We start from the raw sequence: 19,360 nt of genomic DNA, 5'->3' as shown, positions 1-19,360 counted from the left end.
TGTCCTGTTGATATGCAGTGCCTTTTAAACCCGTTTCACTGTGAAAAAAATACTTTTAAACAGCGCATCTAAAATAAACCGCATGTGAAAATAAATTGGACCTGACGCGCCTGAGATGCGCTGAATAAATGGACCGCTAAGGGTTAATTAACTCAGTTTGCCAAAAGATGCGCAAACAAATGGTGTTCAAAAATTAATACACCAATGGTTCAGCTGTATCTTTATATTAGGTCAAGGATGAGATTTGGTAGAATTTTGTGTTTTTGAGTGTGAGTTGTGTACCATACCCACAGTTTATGGGCATAAACTTTCTCATTTCTGATGCACGACTCCAGATCTTCCCTTCTATATGCCCATAGAGAAACTAGAGCCTGCACTTCCTAAGCGTCCCAAAGCTATACTTTTTCTCATCACACTGTCTGCCATGTTTGTTGTTTTTCTTTCTGGAGTGTACTGATTGATGCCACGTAATGATGAAAATCTTTAACCCCGCTCCTGGCTCGGCTTGGCTCGCAGCCAGATTCAGATTTCTTGTGAGGCTGGAGTTTCATGGTGAGGTTCTTTCTCTGCTCGACAAATAGCCAGTGAACCACCTGTACCGTACTGAGCCCTCACAGGTCGGATGTGCCTGTGGAGAAGGGGTATAAGATGTTAATTAAAAAATATTGTGGATAGGCTTCCCCGAGTGGCTCATCCAGTTATAGCGCTGCTGCTGGGAGCGCAGGATGAGTCATACAGCTTGGACGGCGCCAGTTTGTGTCCGGGGTGTGCAAAGAGGCCAAACTTTGCTGGGTGATGGGAAACCGGCAGAGACTACTTCTCTGCATCACGCAACTGTGAACCCTACTGGCCAGACACCGAGCATATTCAGAGTGGATAAAAAGCAGGGCTGATCTCTGTTCTTCGGGATCGGTAGTCCGCCCACCTCTGCTCTTGATTGTTTGACGTAAAAGAGCGTTTCTGGCTTTAAGCTTGTGAGATCGGAAGACGCTCACACGCCCTCAGAACGTTTGTGCTGTGTGGGGACCCTCTGCAGTGAGGAGAAAAAAACATAATTGGACATTCCAATTTGGGGGGGGGGGCGCGAGGGCGCGGGCGTGAATAAATACAAATAATTGATCATTCTAAATTTATTTTTTATACAAAAGAAAGTCTGTTTGGTGCTTACGCTCACTTCTCAAATCGATCCACCAACCTTGATTTATAGATTGAAGTCCAAAAGACCAATTGGTCGCACACTCAAAATCAGGACGAGATTTAATGTAGTCTTTTAAAAAAGATTTTCTTCATTTTATTAGTTAAAGCAGAACTACGCACAGACCTGCTAACCTCTATGCATTTTGCGTATCCGCTACGCATTTTGAGTTGGTAATACGCGGGTATGCTTTAATCAGAAATGATACACAATATTGTGGGTTGACATTCTACTGCAGCCTATCAGGCTTTGTTGAGCTGACTCGCTTGTGTTTCAACTGCCAGTTTCGGACACACTGGAGAGAGTGTGAAGTACTGTGACTTGAGGAAATGATTTATTTCAAACTGGCTACGGTACCTTTTTGTTTTTTAATTAATGCATTAGTTATGCATTCATTTTTGTCTGGGGGGAAAAAAAACACTTGTGTTTAAAAAAAAAAAAAAAAAATCGTTCTCGGTTTAAATAACTGCATCGCATGAAAATAAATTACAGCTGAATGAGGATTTTACAAGAATGGCAAGGGAGCAAGTACAAACATTTATTATAAAATATAGTACAATGTTTAAGTTTTAATATTCTGTTTTTGGCTCATTGTCCCGTTTTTCACAAACGCCTGTTACCATACAGGGATGTCAGTAAAATTTGATTTTATAAAAATGAGCACAGCATATAGTTAAGGTATGTAAGGCTTCTGTTTACTTTGAAGTAGCGTACAATTACATTGTAGATAAATGCCGTTTCATTGTACTTTAAACAAGTCATAAACGGCTAGTTTTTGATTTTATATTGAAGTTCAGTAAGATCATTAATGTAGCATTATGGATTTTGTTAACGGTAAAATATTTATGTAAGGACTGGGAATCACCGACCCGCATAAGTGTAATCCTGTTTAACGGGACAGCTAAATATTTATGAAAAAAACGGCCATACAAGTAAGCGTTTTAAAGTGGGACTTAATACTACTACGACTAATAATAATAACGTAATATCAGAACTGCCAATATATGTTTACTGATATTAACTTTTTATGAAGCGTTCGCTACAAACGAATGGGTCCAGTCTTTTTTGTTTATTTTATTCTCTTTTAGTCGCTGAAATCTATTTTACCCTCCTGTCTGGATCAGCAGGAATCCTGTAGAAGGAAACTTATATTTCTGTCCAGAACAAAAGAATCGGGCATTACTGTAATGTTACAGCACTAGGCATTTTGGTCATCTTCCACAGTAATGCTGACTGTGAAAGAGTGTTCAGCTTGGTGACCAAAAACAAAACCCAACACAGAGCCAGTCTGAGCAGAGACATGCTAAGTTCACTGGTAACGCACAAAGTCATGATGTCAGCGAAGCAGCAGGTGTGTCACACACAAACCTTTAGTGACACCTTCCTCAGGAAAGCCAAGTCAGCCACCTATGAAGCTAAACATTCAAGATCAGTTTGACCTGTTGGATTCCTTTCTGTTTCAAACAACTCACTTTGTGGATAGCTATTACATTTGGTGCTGAGTTTTTTTTTTCCTTTTTTGAAAGTGCTTTGTTTCTCTATTTTAGAAGCTTATACATTTCAATTTATGTTTGACAGTAAATAAAATACAAACATACTACAAAAATGGCTATTTTCACTTAATTTTCAATTGGTATAAATTAAAAATGTTTCATCTATACTAAGGTAAACAAAATTAAATTTAAACTGAAACAATCATAGCTAATCTTTTTTTTTTTTTTTTTTTTAGCATTTAGCTGTTTTACACCCTAAAACAATTCTGGGGGGAAGCCCCCCGGACCCCCCCCGAGATGTCCGCGTGAAAGAGCGTTACTCAAAAAAAAAGTCAAGATTAGCAGGTCTGTACGCGTTTCGACAACAGTTTTGGTCAGGTTCACAATTGTCCTGATTTTGAGTGTGCGACCAATTGGTCTTTTGGACTTCAATCTATAAATCAAGGTTGGTGGATCGATTTTTAAGAAGTGAGCGTAAGCCCAAACAGACTTTCTTTTGTTTTAATATACAATGGCCTTATATGGTCAGCACCTCATTGGGGTTAAACATTGCAGTGCACAGATGTTCTTTTTTCTAAACTTATATATAATCTCTATTTATATTGTGGCTAAGGACTAATGCAAGGTAAAACTGGACAAAACTCCATTTCACAAACATTTTATTCAATTCCATCTTTTCTTATAATTGAGTATTTCAAGTTTAAGACTACTCATAAAATGTGCTATTAAACATGCTTGGCAATACTGAGTAACCAGGCAGTATTTTGGGAACACTTGTCCAATTCGGTTTAATCTGTATGGGCATTGATATTGGATTCTTTTCCAAAAGCTGTTGATGTAGATCATTCAAAAATATGTTTTCCAGCAATAAAACCTTCAAGATGTAATTTCCATGTTTTTCAAGGTGATGCCAACAAAAGATACCTTAGTGGCTGAAGCAAAAAATGGGGGTGTATAGTTGTTAAGATGAATAGGTAATTTGCAGTGAATTTCTTTTTAGACTGTGTGTTTTGTGAAAATTGCAATGTATAAAATAGCAATAGTGAAACGATATCTGTAAAGTAGTTTGCTCTTTTGCAGGTGCTGTCTACTTCTATGGGCCTTACAAAAACTGTTTACAACCCTGCTGCCCTGAAGGCAATACAGAAAACTATGCCTTTTGTGAACACTGGTGTTGCAGACCACAGCGAAACCCTGAAAAAGAAACAGGTGGGTGAGATTAAGTGACTGCGGGTGTAGTTTCATTTTCCTTAACTATGTATGTGATCTCCAAAGGGTTGAGACTTGTGTTTGAATTGTTGATTGTTAAGAGAGGGAATGTCTTAGTGAAATGATGCTAATGCGATTTACTATTGCAGGAAGCACTAAGGCTTCAACAAGATGTAAGAAAAAAGAAGCAGGAAATAGTGGGAAAACACATTGAAACACAAAAGGTAATTATTTATTTGTATGCATTGAAAATTGATTATTCATATGTTGTCAGCAATAAAACAGTTTCCTTAATATCAAGCTTTAAAATGTGCTTTTAGCACACACACCTACTGCTTTTATGTGTTTTCTTGTCTGGATTTATGGATGTTTCAATGACCTGATTGTTGCAGCAAAGGGTTCACCCAAAAACAGCAAAAACATACACCTAGCTTCCACTGGCTGTTAGAAATTCAACATCTGTAGTCATTTGCAAGCTCACGTTGGTGTGATTTGCTGTCTTTGCCAAACACCCTTCTAGTTTTGTACAGTACAACTTAATCTGTCATCACCAGTGTGCTGGTTAAACTGCAAAATGTAATCTAGTAATAGAAAATAAATATTTGGATATTTCAAAAATACTTGCTTTTATTAAATACAAAAAATCATCTACTGTAGATGCTATTTAATACAGTACAGAATATTTTGTGGCCATATTTGTTTGAACCATCTGAAAACCTTAATTGTATCCGCTTTTTGTTTACAAACAATAAATAGATGTGTGTGTATTGTGGTCTGTTCATATAGAAGGAATCTACAAGCAATGTGTTTGCTTTGTGTATAGATATTAATCTCAAAACTGGAGAAAAACAAAACCATGAAACCGGAGGACAAGGCTGAAATCATGAAAACTCTGAAAACTCTGACAAACAGCATAACCAAACTGAAAGATGAACTGAAAGCAATCTCAAGTGGCATTCCTCACAAAACCATGAAAACCAGGGCTCAGGTACATAATTAGAAAGACTTACTGTTTTGTTCTAAATTAAATTAAATCAAATCAAATCTATTAATAACTTTATCCCCCTCAGATGCAAAAAGAGCTGCTGGATTCAGAGTTAGATTTATATAAGAAGATGCAAGCTGGGGAAGATGTTGCACAACTGAGGAGAAAGTACACAGAACTTCAGCTAGAGGTGTGTGAGGCTGGGGGTTGGGAAAGAGGATGAATATTTTTATAGGAAAGTTAAGCACAGCTATACTACAGTTGTAGTTTTTAAAAGTAACAGAAGATGGCACTGTTAACTTTTGGTTAACATTTTTTTTTTTTTTTAAACCGCTCAAGCACCATTGTACATTTGCATATCGGACTGCAAGCAAGTAATATTGTAGCTTGACACTGCAATTTGTGAGTTGACTGTAAATGTGCACATTTAAACCATTTTTATGAGAGATCAAATCCAAATCATAATTATACCATGGCAGTCTTGGTTTATGATTACTTTATTTATATTTCAGGCTGCCAAAAGAGGAATCTTGTCATCTGGTCGTGGTAGGGGGGGCCATGCCCGGGGACGTGGGGCACTTAGAAGCCGTGGCAGAGGAATGCGTGGAAGGGGTAGAGGGGCCCCTCTGTATGCTGTGGTGGACCACCGTCCAAGAGCTTTAGAGATCTCTGGTTTTACTGAACCTGATAGAGAGGACTTGCTTCCTTATTTTGCAGTAAGTATTTAGATGCTTTTCAGGGCTCTACATTTAGATTTTTAACTACTGACCCCTTGGGCCACTGAGCTAGTGTTTTTACTGGCCCAGATGCAATTTTATCTGGCCCAATATATTTATATATTTTTTCATGATGGTTTTTATTTTCAGATGTTTCTAACTGTGTATGGTAACCAATGAGAGCCCACTTCTCAAAAGAAAGTGGCTAAACAAAGCCTTTCAATATGTTACTTCAGCCATTTAACATGAAAATCAGAAAATTAAAATACTGTATTCAAGATTTGAAAATGTATGTGTACAAATGATACTCATTTTTTCACAAGCAAACCCGCAACCAAGCTGTTACCATATGGTCACAGCAACGCTAAAACTGAATTATAATTAGGGCTTCTGATTTTCGGTTTTAACCGATAAAACCCGATAAAACACCCCGATACAAAAGAAATTAAATCGGTGGATAGCCAATAAACACTGGAAAGCACCGGAAAAACGGTGGAAATGGTTAATCAATTCACGTTGACTTTACCCTAGTCGCATTAAAAAATAAAACCTACTACAAAAATAATAATAAATACATTTCCCGCCTTCCTGACTTTCATCTATCATTGATTCGTTCTCAATACTTTAAACCTGCCCCCAACTACTGAATGACAGCACATTCCTACATTTCTATTGGAGACTCCTAACGCTTGCGATATTTAAAACGCATTACAGTTAAAATAAGGAGGATTTAAAACATTTGTAAAAGATTTGCCATGTCGCGGAAATGAGTACCACCAACACAGCACTTCGGTACGCAGTCTCAGGTTCTGAATGTTCCACAAATATGTTGTAACGTGCGACAGGTTATGTTTTTAAAAAATGGTTTGTAAATTAATTTTCAGCCTTGCATGCCTTTGGTATGTCATAGAATAAAGCAAAGCAGCTGTGAAAAGAGATGAATTATTGCTTATTCTACAAAGATATTCTAAAATGGCCTGGACACATTTGTTGGTACCCCTTAGAAAAGATAATAAATAATTGGATTATAGTGATATTTCAAACTAATTAGTTTTCTTTTTTTTTTAATTAGTATCACACATGTCTCCAATCTTGTAAGCAGTCATTCAGCCTATTTAAATGGAGAAAAGTAGTCACTGTGCTGTTTGGTATCATTGTGTGCACCACCACATGGACCAGAGAAAGCAAAGGAGAGAGTTGTCTGAGGAGATCAGAAAGAAAATAATAGACAAGCATGGTGAAGGTAAAGGCTACAAGACCATCTCCAAGCAGCTTGATGTTCCTGTGACAACAGTTGCAAATATTAAGAAGTTTAAGGTCCAGGGAACTGTAGCCAACCTCCCTGGGCGTGGCCGCAAGAGGAAAATCGACCCCAGATTGAACAGAAGGATAGTGCGAATGGTAGAAAAAGAACCAAGGATAACTGCCAAAGAGATACAAGCTGAACTCCAAGGTGAAGGTACATCAGTTTCTGATCGCACCATCCGTCGCTTTTTGAGCGAAAGAGGGCTCCATGGAAGAAGACCCAGGAGGACTCCACTTTTGAAAGAAAAACATAAAAAAGCCAGACTGGAATTTGCTAAAATGCAAATTGACAAGCCACAATCCTTCTGGGAGAATGTCCTTTGGACAGAGGAGTCAAAACTGGAGCTTTTTGGCAAGTCACATCAGCTCTATGTTCACAGACGAAAAAAATGAAGCTTTCAAAGAAAAGAACACCATACCTACAGTGAAACATGGAGGAGGCTCGGTTATGTTTTGGGGCTGCTTTGCTGAGCCTGGCACAGGGTGCCTTGAATCTGTGCAGGGCACAATGAAATCTCAAGACTATCAAGGCATTCTGGAGCGAAACGTACTGCCCAGTGTCAGAAAGCTCTGTCTCAGTCGCAGGTCATGGGTCCTCTAACAGGATAATGACCCAAAACACACAGCTAAAAGCACCCAAGAATGGATAAGAACAAAACATTGGACTATTCTGAAGTGGCCTTCTATGAGTCCTGATCTGAATCCTATCGAACATCTATGGAAAGAGCTGAAACTTGCAGTCTGGAGAAGGCACCCATCAAACCTGAGACAGCTGGAGCAGTTTGCTCAGGAAGTGGGCCAAACTACCTGTTAACAGGTGCAGAAGTCTCATTGAGAGCTACAGAAAACGTTTGATTGCAGTGATTGCCTCTAAAGGTTGTGCAACAAAATATTAGGTTAGCGGTCCCATCATTTTTGTCCATGCCATTTTCATTTGTTTTATTATTTACAATATTATGTTGAATAAAAAATCAAAAGCAAAGTCTGATTTCTATTAAATATGGAATAAACAATGGTGGATGCCAATTACTTTTGTCAGTTTCAAGTTATTTCAGAGAAAACTGTGCATTCTTCGTTTTTTGTGGAGGGGTACCAACAAATTTGAGCACATCTGTATGTAACCGGCCCAGTAGTTTTATTTCGATATTGTGCATGTATTTCGATATCAGTAATATGAAAAGCATAACTTAGTGATGCTTTGCTTCATAATATCCATGGAGAAAAACAAGGTCTTGTTATCTTTTACAATTCCATCATCCACCTCAAAACTGAAATATTTCCGTACTTTACTGCTCGCAGACTTTGGGGTTGTTAATTTTGTAGCCATTCTGGAAGTAATTGAATCTTAAGCTGCTCTGCATATAAATGCTGACTCACGAAACCTCAAAGTATTAAGTATGATGTCATACAAATGTTGCATTATTTTGAGGTGTGTTTTGATTTTACATTGTTTTGCTGTTTAAAAAGAACATCTCGTTTTATAATACCGAAAGTTCACATTTAAAAGCACAGCGTAAGTAATCACACGGACAATATTCATTGAAACGCTGATGCATTTGCATATCTCAAAATAATGCAAAATTTGTCACGACACCGGTAACACTTTACGGTGGGCCAATAGCATGCAAATAGTGTTTGTTACCTAAACGCCAATCAATGGAATAAAATGGTTAAGTAATACTTTAGTGTGTCTCTGTGTGGAGTTTCTATGTCTACGAGACCTACAATGATTTGGTATGGCTCTGCGAGCGTATGAGATTTTTTTTTTTTCAAAATGCACGATGTCACGATATGGAAATTATCGATATTTAACAATATTGATAGCCTATCAAAATATCGATATTGGTGCCCATCACTAGTTTTAACCTATAACTATTAACACTTTAGAAGCGGCAGAATTCCGAACTACCTACAAGCACCAAACCAGTCATTTTAACCAGCTGTAATATGATAATGAAAGACAAACGATTGTATAAAACTCGAAAGTTTTATTTATGAACATCAAATCAAACATTTGCATAGCAGAAACACCATATTTAAATAGAAAACAAAACACACAGGAGCAGTACAAAACAAGAAAAACTTAAAACATAAATTAAATAAACATTTCACTAGTAACTATTTTGTAACGGGTCTCTGTACATACAAATTTGTATAAACATTTTATTTGTTTGTAAAAATAACAAAGGGTCTTCTTTTTTTTGAAAATAGTATATAATGCACTACTTCAAAACAAATACCTTACATTAAACTATTTACATAACATTTATTTAGCCTACTAATATTTAGATTTCTAACCTGTACAGTCCACACACAATACACGCTTCTCCACTTTTCCTGAGCATTTACCGCACACTGCCCTTCCATGGCCAGCGCAGACAAAGTTTTGTTGTCATTGCATTTTGCAACCTGGCACTGATTCCTCTTGCGTGTGGGTGCAGCAGCTGCAGCACTGCCAGAAAGGACATCTGTCTCTGCCCTTTTCTGAACCATATGTGTTTGCTGAAGCTCCATGGCTAACTGGCTAAACCAGTTAAAATGACCGGTTTTGGCGCTTCTAGGTAAACTTATAATTATCAGTTTCTTGCGAATATGCGGCTCAAACACCGTCAGTATGTCGAATACATATATTTAGGAAAAGTCACAAACGGGCATGTGCATTACATTCCGGAATGCAGAGTAATTTAAATTGGAAAACTCTAAACGATCAAATTAACCGGCTTGGCGCGTCTATTGTTAATGATACAGACTTTGGTACAGTATTTTTACAAGCTGTATTCTATGATTCTTTCAATAAAGTACCATTACAGATGTGAACATATCAATGATACAGTTTTTTTCCCCCATTTCTATTTAATCTTTTTCCAACTCTTCAATCTCCAATGACATTCCGCATAGATTATGCTACTTTTTTTGTTTGTTCACAAACTACCATTTCTAGTTTTGTGTATGAAATTAAAACAATTAGAAATAGAATGTGCATATTTATAAATGACAAATTAGTAGACTGTGTGATAGCAGTGAGAACAGGTTAGTGAGACATTCTAGTGCTCAATTTATATTTATGTACAGTATATCACAAGTGATAGTTTTATTAATACAATTGACAGCAATACTATGTATTAAATGTATTAATTTCCATAAAATACATGTTTGTGTCCTACTGTTTAATAAATCATGGTGCATCCACTGTTTTATATGGAAGCTTGCATAGTTTGGGGAGAAAGGAATGTGGTCTGTAACATTTTCAATTACTTTGTGACCTTTTACATAATATGAGAATATATTATACACAGAACAGATGCACCTACTCTTGGGTCATGTTCAATGTGGTTTTTGGTATGTTAAAATTCTATGAGGAATTTTGGAACAAACTGTAGTCCGAAGATAATGGGACTGGTAAAATGCAAAAACCTATTACACCTGCTTCTAATAAAAGCATGAAGGATTCTGCTGCTGAAGGGTCAGAACAAAGATTCATTTTGGAGGTGAAATGTTAGATTTACCAAATGTGATTGAGTGGTGGATCGATCCAAGAACACCTCAATGGAACAGCACAGGTGTGCAAGCCAATTTTACTATGGAAATCAGATGCATACAATTAATGTCAGGAAGGCATTTCTTTCTCTCTGTGCTGAAGATGAAATGTGTTATCATTCTTTTTATTCTCTTCAAAGCAATTTGGTGAAATTGAAGACTGGCAGATTGACGACTTGTCTCTTAATGCTGTCATTACCTACAGGACAAGGGCAGAAGCGGAGGCTGTAAGTACATATTCTGTTGGAAAAGGATGTCAGAAGCTTCAAAATACACTAAAGTCAGCAATGGAATATACTGGATTGTCCTTTCTGTAATTGTAAACATAAGCACAATAGTTGTGATCAAATTAAAACATGTACACACTTTTTTACTGTATGAGTTTCAAATGAGGCTGCTTTGGTAGATTTTGGTACAATGTTTAATGAAATCTGTACAGTTGGTGTACTGCGATTTAGTCTTCACATTCCCAACACTGGTTGCCAAGTCCCTGCTTTTTTTTTTCTCACACACTAGTGGTCTGTCAGTGATTTGAAGCTTGCATGGTCCTTTACAATGGGGTAGCATTTTTTTTGTTAATCCTTCACTTCAACTCTAGCACGTTATAGCACCTGTGAAAGAGTTGGATTTCTCTCATTATTAGGCCATAACCTCTGTCACACACCTGATCCAATTACATTTTTTCAAATAACATATTGCTATATTACTTATTTTTTTGGCAGGGGGAAGGGGTGGGGTGATAGTTTGGAGATGATTGCTAAATTTTTTTTAGTAATTAATTAATTTTGATCAATTTGACCTGTTTTAGGCTGCCGTTCATGGGGCTCGGTTTAAAGGTCAGGACCTTAAACTGGCATGGCACAAGCCTGTCACCACCCTTACTAATGCTGATCCTGAGGAAGCAGAACCCGATGAAGAGGAGGTTAGTATTTTGTGTCACAAGAAAAATCATGTATATTACTGTTTTGAGTCTTCATTTTTTCTTTTTTGAATATGGCTTTTAGACAATTTTATCATGTGCTGCTCTTCTTTTTGTATTTATTTATTTTTAAATAAAACTCATTGCTTTTCAAACCAAGTTTTTGGGAATCACATCTTTGGTGTTGTATGCTAATGCTTTACTATGAGGTCACTTTTCCAAATCATGTAAAACAATCTTGGTAATGTTATGCAGTTTCATGGTATATTGCCATTACATTATGATGAAGAGTTTAAACCAGTGATGGTCTTCATTGTTTTAGGTGTTTTTCATGTTGCAAGACTATTAGGCAAACATTGAGATGTATTTCAGTTCATTAAGTTTCTGCAATTCTTTTATAAGTGGTATTTTGCACTCCTGAAAACTCCAGGAGAGTGACTGAACCCCTAAAAAGATTTAACAAAGTCTACATACCTAACTTTATTACCTTGTATTTTAATAAAAAGATGAAAAACAATTGTTTTGTTGATGAATATTCATGTTTCTGGATGATAAAGACCTAATGATTTGAGATTGGCTTCATACTTGGTAACAGCTGTATTCTATGTTTGTCAGGTACAATTGTGAGTATTATGCAAGAAAAATGTAGCTCTGTATTTATTAGTTTGTTTTATTACAGTTTCAGTCAGAGTCCTTGCTAGATGATGCTTTACTTCAAGATGATGATGAAGAGGAGGATGACAATGAATCTCGGGCATGGAGAAGATAATTTACCAGACCCTGAAGCATGGCTGTCCGCACCTACACCAGACTGCTTACCTGACTTGTTTCGAAATACTTTTTAACAACTAGTAGTGTGTTTTACTAGAAATGAATGAAGATTTAAGTTTATAAAAATGCAAGCAGAAGTACATCTTGTGTGAGTTATGTTTTAAGAAATGATTGTAAATACTGTAGGAGGCACACATGTAAAGCTTTTCTTTTTTTATTCTTCTGTAATGTACAATGTTACATGACCTTTAAAGATTCCTTTTTTTCTTTTTACCGATTTGGTCTATTACTAGTGACCAGATTTGTTTTATTGAGAGTTTGGTTCCATGTTATTATGGAATGAGGTTACATTGGATAACTTTTATGAATGTTCATGCGTTCTGAGACGACCACAAACGTATGTTAGGTATTTGAGGGGGGGGGGGGGGGGGGGAGATGTTACTTTGCATAGTTTTGGTTGAGTTTTGTGTACGTATTTTACGTATTGGATTTTAATGATGAACTGTATGACTGATCTGCTTCCAAGTCTCTTTTGACTACTATTATTATTATATATATTTTTTTTTGACATGTAAAAAATAAAGAACTGGAATGGTCTATAACATAAAAGACAAAACAAAGCAATAACAAAAAAAGACAATTGAAAAGATTAACAGCAAAAAAAAAAAAAAAAAAATGAAGACCATTCCAAACCCCCCACCCCCATGGTCACAAAAAGAGCTGAAATCCATTTTACCCTGCCACTGTAACTGAGCTATGGTGACACACACATCTACGCAAGCTGGATGTCATTCAGAGCAGTAAGTATGTGCCTAGAGGAGGTTCAAACTGGAACTGGATACCAGAGGGAAGAACCTGCTACAGCTGACCTGTTGCCACAAGAAAAAATGCCAAGCACATTTTTCATAAAAATAAAGCAGGTGATTTATCTATTTACTTTACACTTTGCAGAACTATTTGACACATAAACCAAGACCAATGCCCCAAATTATTATACACTATAATAACTCCCAGGCCTCGCCCGTATTTGATTGTTTATGTCGTAAACAGAATGTAATTCACACTTGTAATTTAGATTTCCATTACACAAGAGTAGATGTTAAAACTTCATGCTGATTTGAACTCGGCTCTCTCTTTTTTTTTCCCCTCAAATTATGCAAATAGACACATTTTCTCTTGGGCCCAGCTCCCAATGTCCCATCTTAATTAAGACTAAATCTTTCTTTAAAAAAAAAATCAAATAAAGTTTTCTTCAGTGTGTATTTTTACCTTTCTAACACTTGATGTTTTGATTTTCAGTTAAGCCATGGAGCTCTTGGGCAAATGAAAAGTGGAACCTAAAATTAACCTTTAACATTTTTATAAAGGTAGGAACTTGTAGATTTTATTTTGTAAAATGCAAAAGTGTGTAAGATTTAAAATAAGGTGAAAACAAAAAACAAATTGAAATGCTGTAACAAGTCTCTGAAGGAGCATGGTAGCAATCCTGAAATATTTATGTAACTTATCATCACCCAAAGTGTAACCCAATTAAGATTTCCACAGACCTAAACATCTGCCCATTTGCACACCCCATACTTCTATTCTGTGGTGTTATTCTGCAGTTTTTGATCTGCAAGCTTTTGTCCTGCAGAGTACCTGCTCTTCTAAGAATGTGGAAATGGCCTTAATGAAGTGATTAGAACAGCTAAATGTACACTACATGCACTTTAAAATATTGCTAGCTGTATTAATCAGATTATCCCCTCAAAACGTTCCTGACATGGAGTTTTGAGGACCAGGTCCTAGAAAAGGGCTTCTAATATTCAATGTATTTATTTATTTATTTTTATAATAAATGTATTGGGTTTTACCCCTGTAGGCCACTATCTATGGACCTCCAAGATTGGCAGCTCGGCCAACAAGATTCAAACCTTGCTTGCATGACTTGCCCTGATGGGATCCCCCTGAAAATTACCTCGTATACAAGAAACAACTTCTGGGCTTGTTGTCTACTTTAAGCCACAGGTTTTAAAACGTTGTTCAAGAAGAATGGTGACAAAACTTAAGTCTTGCATAGCTTTAGCATGAATTTGATGCACAGTGCACTTTTGTATTCCAATCAATATCAAGTACACCTCTTATTTTAAAATGTGGTGGTTTGTATAGCTGTATTAATATTTTACATATATAGTATGTTTTATTACATGTAAATAAGACCAATTACATTACTTGAGCTGAGTAGTTCATTGTTTACTCCAATATGTTGAAATTATTTGCAGTGGAGTGGGTTGGGTCTTTATCCTTTTAACCAGTACAACTAACTTAACTTGGTATCAATGTTATAACTTTTCTCATGTGTCATTAGGGTTGCCACCCGTCCTGGTTTTGCCTAGATTGTTCTCTTTTCAGGCAGCTGCCCTGGGAAATCTGTAAGACTTCTTGGGACATTAAATGTCAAAGTATATGATTGATTGATTGATTGATTGATTGATTGATTGATTGATTGATTTATGTATGGTATGTATGTATGTATGTATGTATGTACGAAATGACTCTGGTGTCCTGGTTTTTTGTAAGTGTCACGGATTTTGTCAAAAAAAAAATTTAAAAAAAATGTATTTTTGAAGATACATAAAATGGGGAAAAAATAATTTGAAATGTCACGTTTTTACACTTTTATCCTCTCAGCATTTGTTATTGGTGGTAATTATATTTGTACTTTTGACAGCTGGGGGTTTGGGCAAACTTTCTGAAATCTGTTTATGAGCCTTTCAGCAGTGTTGTCATTTATCCATCAGCATTCACTCCATTTAATCTGGGCCCCTCAGCTGTGCAGACTGCAGCCCCTGTTGTGAGTGATCGGCCTGCATGAGTGCTCCCAGCATCTCCCGTCGCATCACATTTGCATAAAATAGGACGGATAACCAAATCAGAGCCCAGAAATGAAAATGCTCAGCACCATGCCTGTCACAGTTGTTGTTCAACTAATTGTGAAAAATTTGATTAGCTGGATTTTCACTGTTTATCATTAAGACTCCCCCAAATTTGCCTTGGCTTGTACTTCCCTACATGTAGCTTTTAAACACAAAGTACCCTCAACCCTCCCTTGGGATTACTTTCCCTGCCCACCAGCTTTTAATGCTGGCACATTCACTTGCTAAATTAGGTCCACGTTGCAGGCAAACACAATTAATAAATGGGAAGAGACACAGCCATTGCACTTAATTTTTATTTATTTATTTATTTATTTATTTTTATTTTGTTTTATACCAACTCTGTACAAAGAACAGCAAAAGCTTTTACTTGCAGTATTTTTTTTTTTTTTTTTTTTACTTACTGTATAGTGAAAATAGCATGGGAGGTAAAATAAAAGCAGTAACAAATGCTTCTGCTTTAAACTTTGGTTTAGTTAGATGAAGTTTGTTTACTGTAAGAAGGTAGCTTCAAGGTAGTTAAGTTGTTTGGTATTTTTGTATTTATTTTATTAGAATGATACAATATTGGAAAGGAAGGTAAGATGTAAATTTTGAATACCATAGTGTATATTTGCAGAAATTGACTCTCCACTTTATTTTTCTCATGTTTGTGTTATATGTACCTCCACTTGTGCAGTTTTGCTAATTTCATGGCAATTTTTGTTCTACTTTGCATCCAAATCAAGACAATGGATTTACTAGCTGGTACCAACTTCAATGCATCTAGAACTCAATCCCTGCATAATTATGCACTGCATTGATAGACATAATATTATTCCATAAGAAGCCCATATGAAAAGTCTCATATCTGTTTAAAAATGTCTGGAACTTGGGATGAAATATTTAATCCTCAGTTAATGTGCTATGCCTTATTGCTGCTGGTGTATCCAGTGATACTTGCACACAGTATGTGTGTAAAAAAAAAAAAAGTGAACATTTGTAAGTAGTGTAATAATTACACAAACTCCTATGGTTATGATCATGGTATGACTAATTACTTAACCTGTTGATTTTGTAACTGTTCATTAACAATTGTTCACATGGTTTGTTTTAGAAGTGCACTAGTCAAGAAAATGTGCTTAAATTTAATGTATTTTTTCAACATTTGCAATATTTTAGACTCAACGGTGTTCTGTAATTTAGCAGGTATCTTTTAAGCTTTGTTTTATTAATTTGTTTGCTTATTTTAAGTATAGAAAAATACATTTAAACTGTGTTTATACTTTGAAGAAAGGAAGTAGTTTGGAGAATGCAATGAAAATAAAGTTCACAGGGGATGACCACATTTTATAGTCTCAGTTTTCTGCCTTGACATACTCTGTACAATTTGCCAATTTTGACGTATTATTTTAATTAATCCCAGTTTTTAGGTGTCTGCAACAGAAGCTTGACAAATGTAACAGTCAGGTTCTTACTTTATCGTAAAAGAGACATAATCTTAAGCATTTAATAGGGTGGATTTATGTGGTGTAGTTTATTTCTTATGCTCACTCAAACAGCTCTCCCCAAAGACAACATTAAAAATGTGATTAGTTAGCTTCCATCAATAACACAAAATAAGAAAAACTGAAGGGACAGGTTTGCAGAGGCCACAGCACAGTGTGTAGTAAACAATATATTGCCTAATAAGTTTACATTTGCAGGCTCATTTGTTAAAACTCTTGAATTTCTAATTTGTGTCGACAAGATAAATGGATGGAGCCTTTGTAATGTGTGAGATTAATACTGATGGATGGGGAAGCAAGTTTTTTTGCAAGCGTTTTGGTTCCATGTGATCCAGTAGGCTTTTCCTTGAAAAGCATTTTTCTCTTTATGTATATTTATTTATTTATTTATTTATTATTTGCTGGGCTGTTCCTTGAAATTTACATTTTATAAATACAAAAAATAGATAATGCTTAATACATATTTCAGTAATTGAACCAGCCTTATAGTTACCTGTAGACAATATTTCTTAATGTGTCTTATTTCTCATGTTTAAGGTCCATGTGGGCTAACTACATTCAAATGACTATTTCATGTATCATCTTGTTATTTTGAAATATTTGTATCTGTTTTAGAAACACACACACAGGTGTTAAAATATGGTAAAAGTCTGATAAATAGCATATTTTCCTGTGTAAGAAGCAATGTCATTATTATTTATTTCTTAGCAATGTCATGTAAAATGATGTAAATAAGTGAAGACACAAATACTTGTACTGTTATTTAGCAGCTATTTCAAAAAAATGAAATGAAATATCTAATTGTCCTGTGTGGTTTGTTTTATAAAGTAGAGGGAGGAAAAAAGGTTTCTTACAGTACATTTGACCCAGACTGCTTTTCAATAAGGTTTTGAACCTTGGTCCTATGAATTGTTACCAAGTTTAAAGTTGTTTAGTGTAATTTTATTAAAGGTATTGTAGATCGGTGGTAATTATATACATATATAATATAATAAAATAAATATATGTGTGTATGTATGTATGTATGTGGATAGATAGATAGATAGATAGATAGATAGATAGATATTCTTGAAGTTGTTGAACAGTCAACATTTTCCCCAATCTCAGCGAGAGACCTCTGTAGTTATTTTAAAGTAACCTAAGTGACCTCCCTCAGCAGTTTTCCACAGATACTGACTTTGGAGGGACAGCCTGATTGAGGCAGTGTCTTGGTGGTGCCAAACTGTTTCCACTTTACAATGATGGACCTGACAGTACCCCAAGGGATATTCAAAGACATTGAAAGTTTCTTACAGCCTTCCCCCAATCTGTACCTTTCAATAATTTTATCCCGGAGTTCTTTTGGCAGCTCCTTGTTCAGCATGTTTTGCCATTTGCTTTAAATTCACTTCATACAACAGAAACAGCTTGATTCTTCATCCAGGAGTATTCAAATCAGTTGAACTACTGTGATTGAACACAGGTGGGCTCTATTTAACTTGTGTGCCTTGTTAAGGCAATTTGTTGTACCTGAGCTAATTTGGATTTGCTATGACTTTTTTTTTTATTTAATTACTTTTTGAATATTTCTATAATTGTTCTTTCACGTTAAAAGTGTAGATGATGATGTGTAGAACAGTGAAACAAACTACTACTTTAATGCATTTTGAATTGTATTTTTAGGCAGTAGAATGTGAAAAATGTTCAAGGGTGTGAAGACTTTTTCAAGGCACTGTATGTAAACATATATATATATATATATATATATATATATGTATATATATGTATATATATATATATATATATATATATATATATGTACTAAAGGTATTGTGGTGACATTGTTAGTGGTAACTGCTGATGGACGGACGGCGCAGCGATGACTATATGGACTCATGTATGTTCGGCTATATAAATGAGCAATGTGCTATTGGAGAACAGGTGATGGTTAATTGTTCATCTCTGAATGTAGCTGGTTTACTAGAAGATGCAAGTCATATATATAGATTACCAATGGATTTTTTCAGGGATAAAATTTCAGTGGGCATCCTAAGGGAAAGTGTTCTTGGCTAGTTTAGTACTGTATTACATCTAAAAAAGAACCAACACTGATTTTATTTCACTGTACTTACCTACTGATACTTATCTGGTACTCCATAATACTGTGCTTCTCTGCAGCCTCCGTTGCTTGTTGCTTTCTGTGTTTTTTTTTTCCCCCCTCTTCATTATTTGATTGTGTAGTTTAAATTTTGAGACTGCATCTGTGGGGGGAACACTTTCAAGTGGGAAACCTGTGTAATGTACTACATATTTATTTTATTTTTACCGTTTTAAAGTTGTAATCTTTCAAGCTTTGTAAGTAAATCATATAAAATTCCTGCATTGGTCCTGCAGTGCAAATAAACCCCTTATAGTGTGAGGTTTGGCTGTAGCTTCAATGCTTGTGCCTTTCAGAGAACACTTCTTTCAGTGTTGCAGATCCATGAAAAATGGGGACCAGGCTTTTTACCTGCTCATGAGCACAAACATGAAGGAAAATAAAAATCTACAACACTTACAAAGTACCTTTTTTCCTTTCAACAGAATGGAAAGTGCATCAAGGTATTTCTTAGGTAAGGACCAACTAGAGACCCCCACTGTTAAAATGCTCTGCTTTGTTTTTGCATGTAACAGAAAGCTTTTTGTTTATGCAATTTCCGTGTATCTCTCAAAGATAAAGTACTCTCCAATGCTTTCTATGTCATAACCCACCAGCTCCAAAGAACCCCTTTCTAAATAATTGATTTGATCGGGGCCCTACATAAGCAAACTAGTCCACAGCAACTTCAGCGAGAACATGATTAATTTAA

General features: G+C 35.8%; 1 protein-coding gene across 3 annotated transcripts in view; it reads left to right on the top strand.

Annotated features, from left to right (window-relative positions):
- The window catches only part of LOC117405262 (RNA-binding protein 26-like), a 34,626-nt gene extending 17,305 nt beyond the window's left edge, over positions 1–17,321 (top strand). The window contains exons 15-24 of one of the 3 annotated variants that reach the window (XM_059029812.1): positions 3,769–3,897; positions 4,047–4,121; positions 4,721–4,885; positions 4,968–5,072; positions 5,395–5,598; positions 10,581–10,667; positions 11,249–11,362; positions 12,039–13,050; positions 13,430–13,497; positions 13,992–17,319. In XM_059029812.1, the coding sequence (XP_058885795.1) occupies positions 3,769–3,897; positions 4,047–4,121; positions 4,721–4,885; positions 4,968–5,072; positions 5,395–5,598; positions 10,581–10,667; positions 11,249–11,362; positions 12,039–12,128 (969 nt within the window). In that variant the 3' untranslated portion in view covers positions 12,129–13,050; positions 13,430–13,497; positions 13,992–17,319. Of the gene's footprint in view, positions 1–3,768; positions 3,898–4,046; positions 4,122–4,720; positions 4,886–4,967; positions 5,073–5,394; positions 5,599–10,580; positions 10,668–11,248; positions 11,363–12,038; positions 13,498–13,991 lie in introns of all 3 variants that reach the window. The other 2 variants (XM_034008188.3, XM_034008187.3) reach the window with 2 other exon arrangements.
- The last annotated feature ends 2,039 nt before the right edge of the window (positions 17,322–19,360 follow it).

This window comes from Acipenser ruthenus, chromosome 9 (genome assembly GCF_902713425.1).
Source record: "Acipenser ruthenus chromosome 9, fAciRut3.2 maternal haplotype, whole genome shotgun sequence".
NCBI classification, from domain to species: domain Eukaryota; kingdom Metazoa; phylum Chordata; class Actinopteri; order Acipenseriformes; family Acipenseridae; genus Acipenser; species Acipenser ruthenus.
The sequence above is the reverse complement of the archived record's forward strand: the minus strand, read 5'-3'. Positions and strand labels throughout refer to the sequence as shown.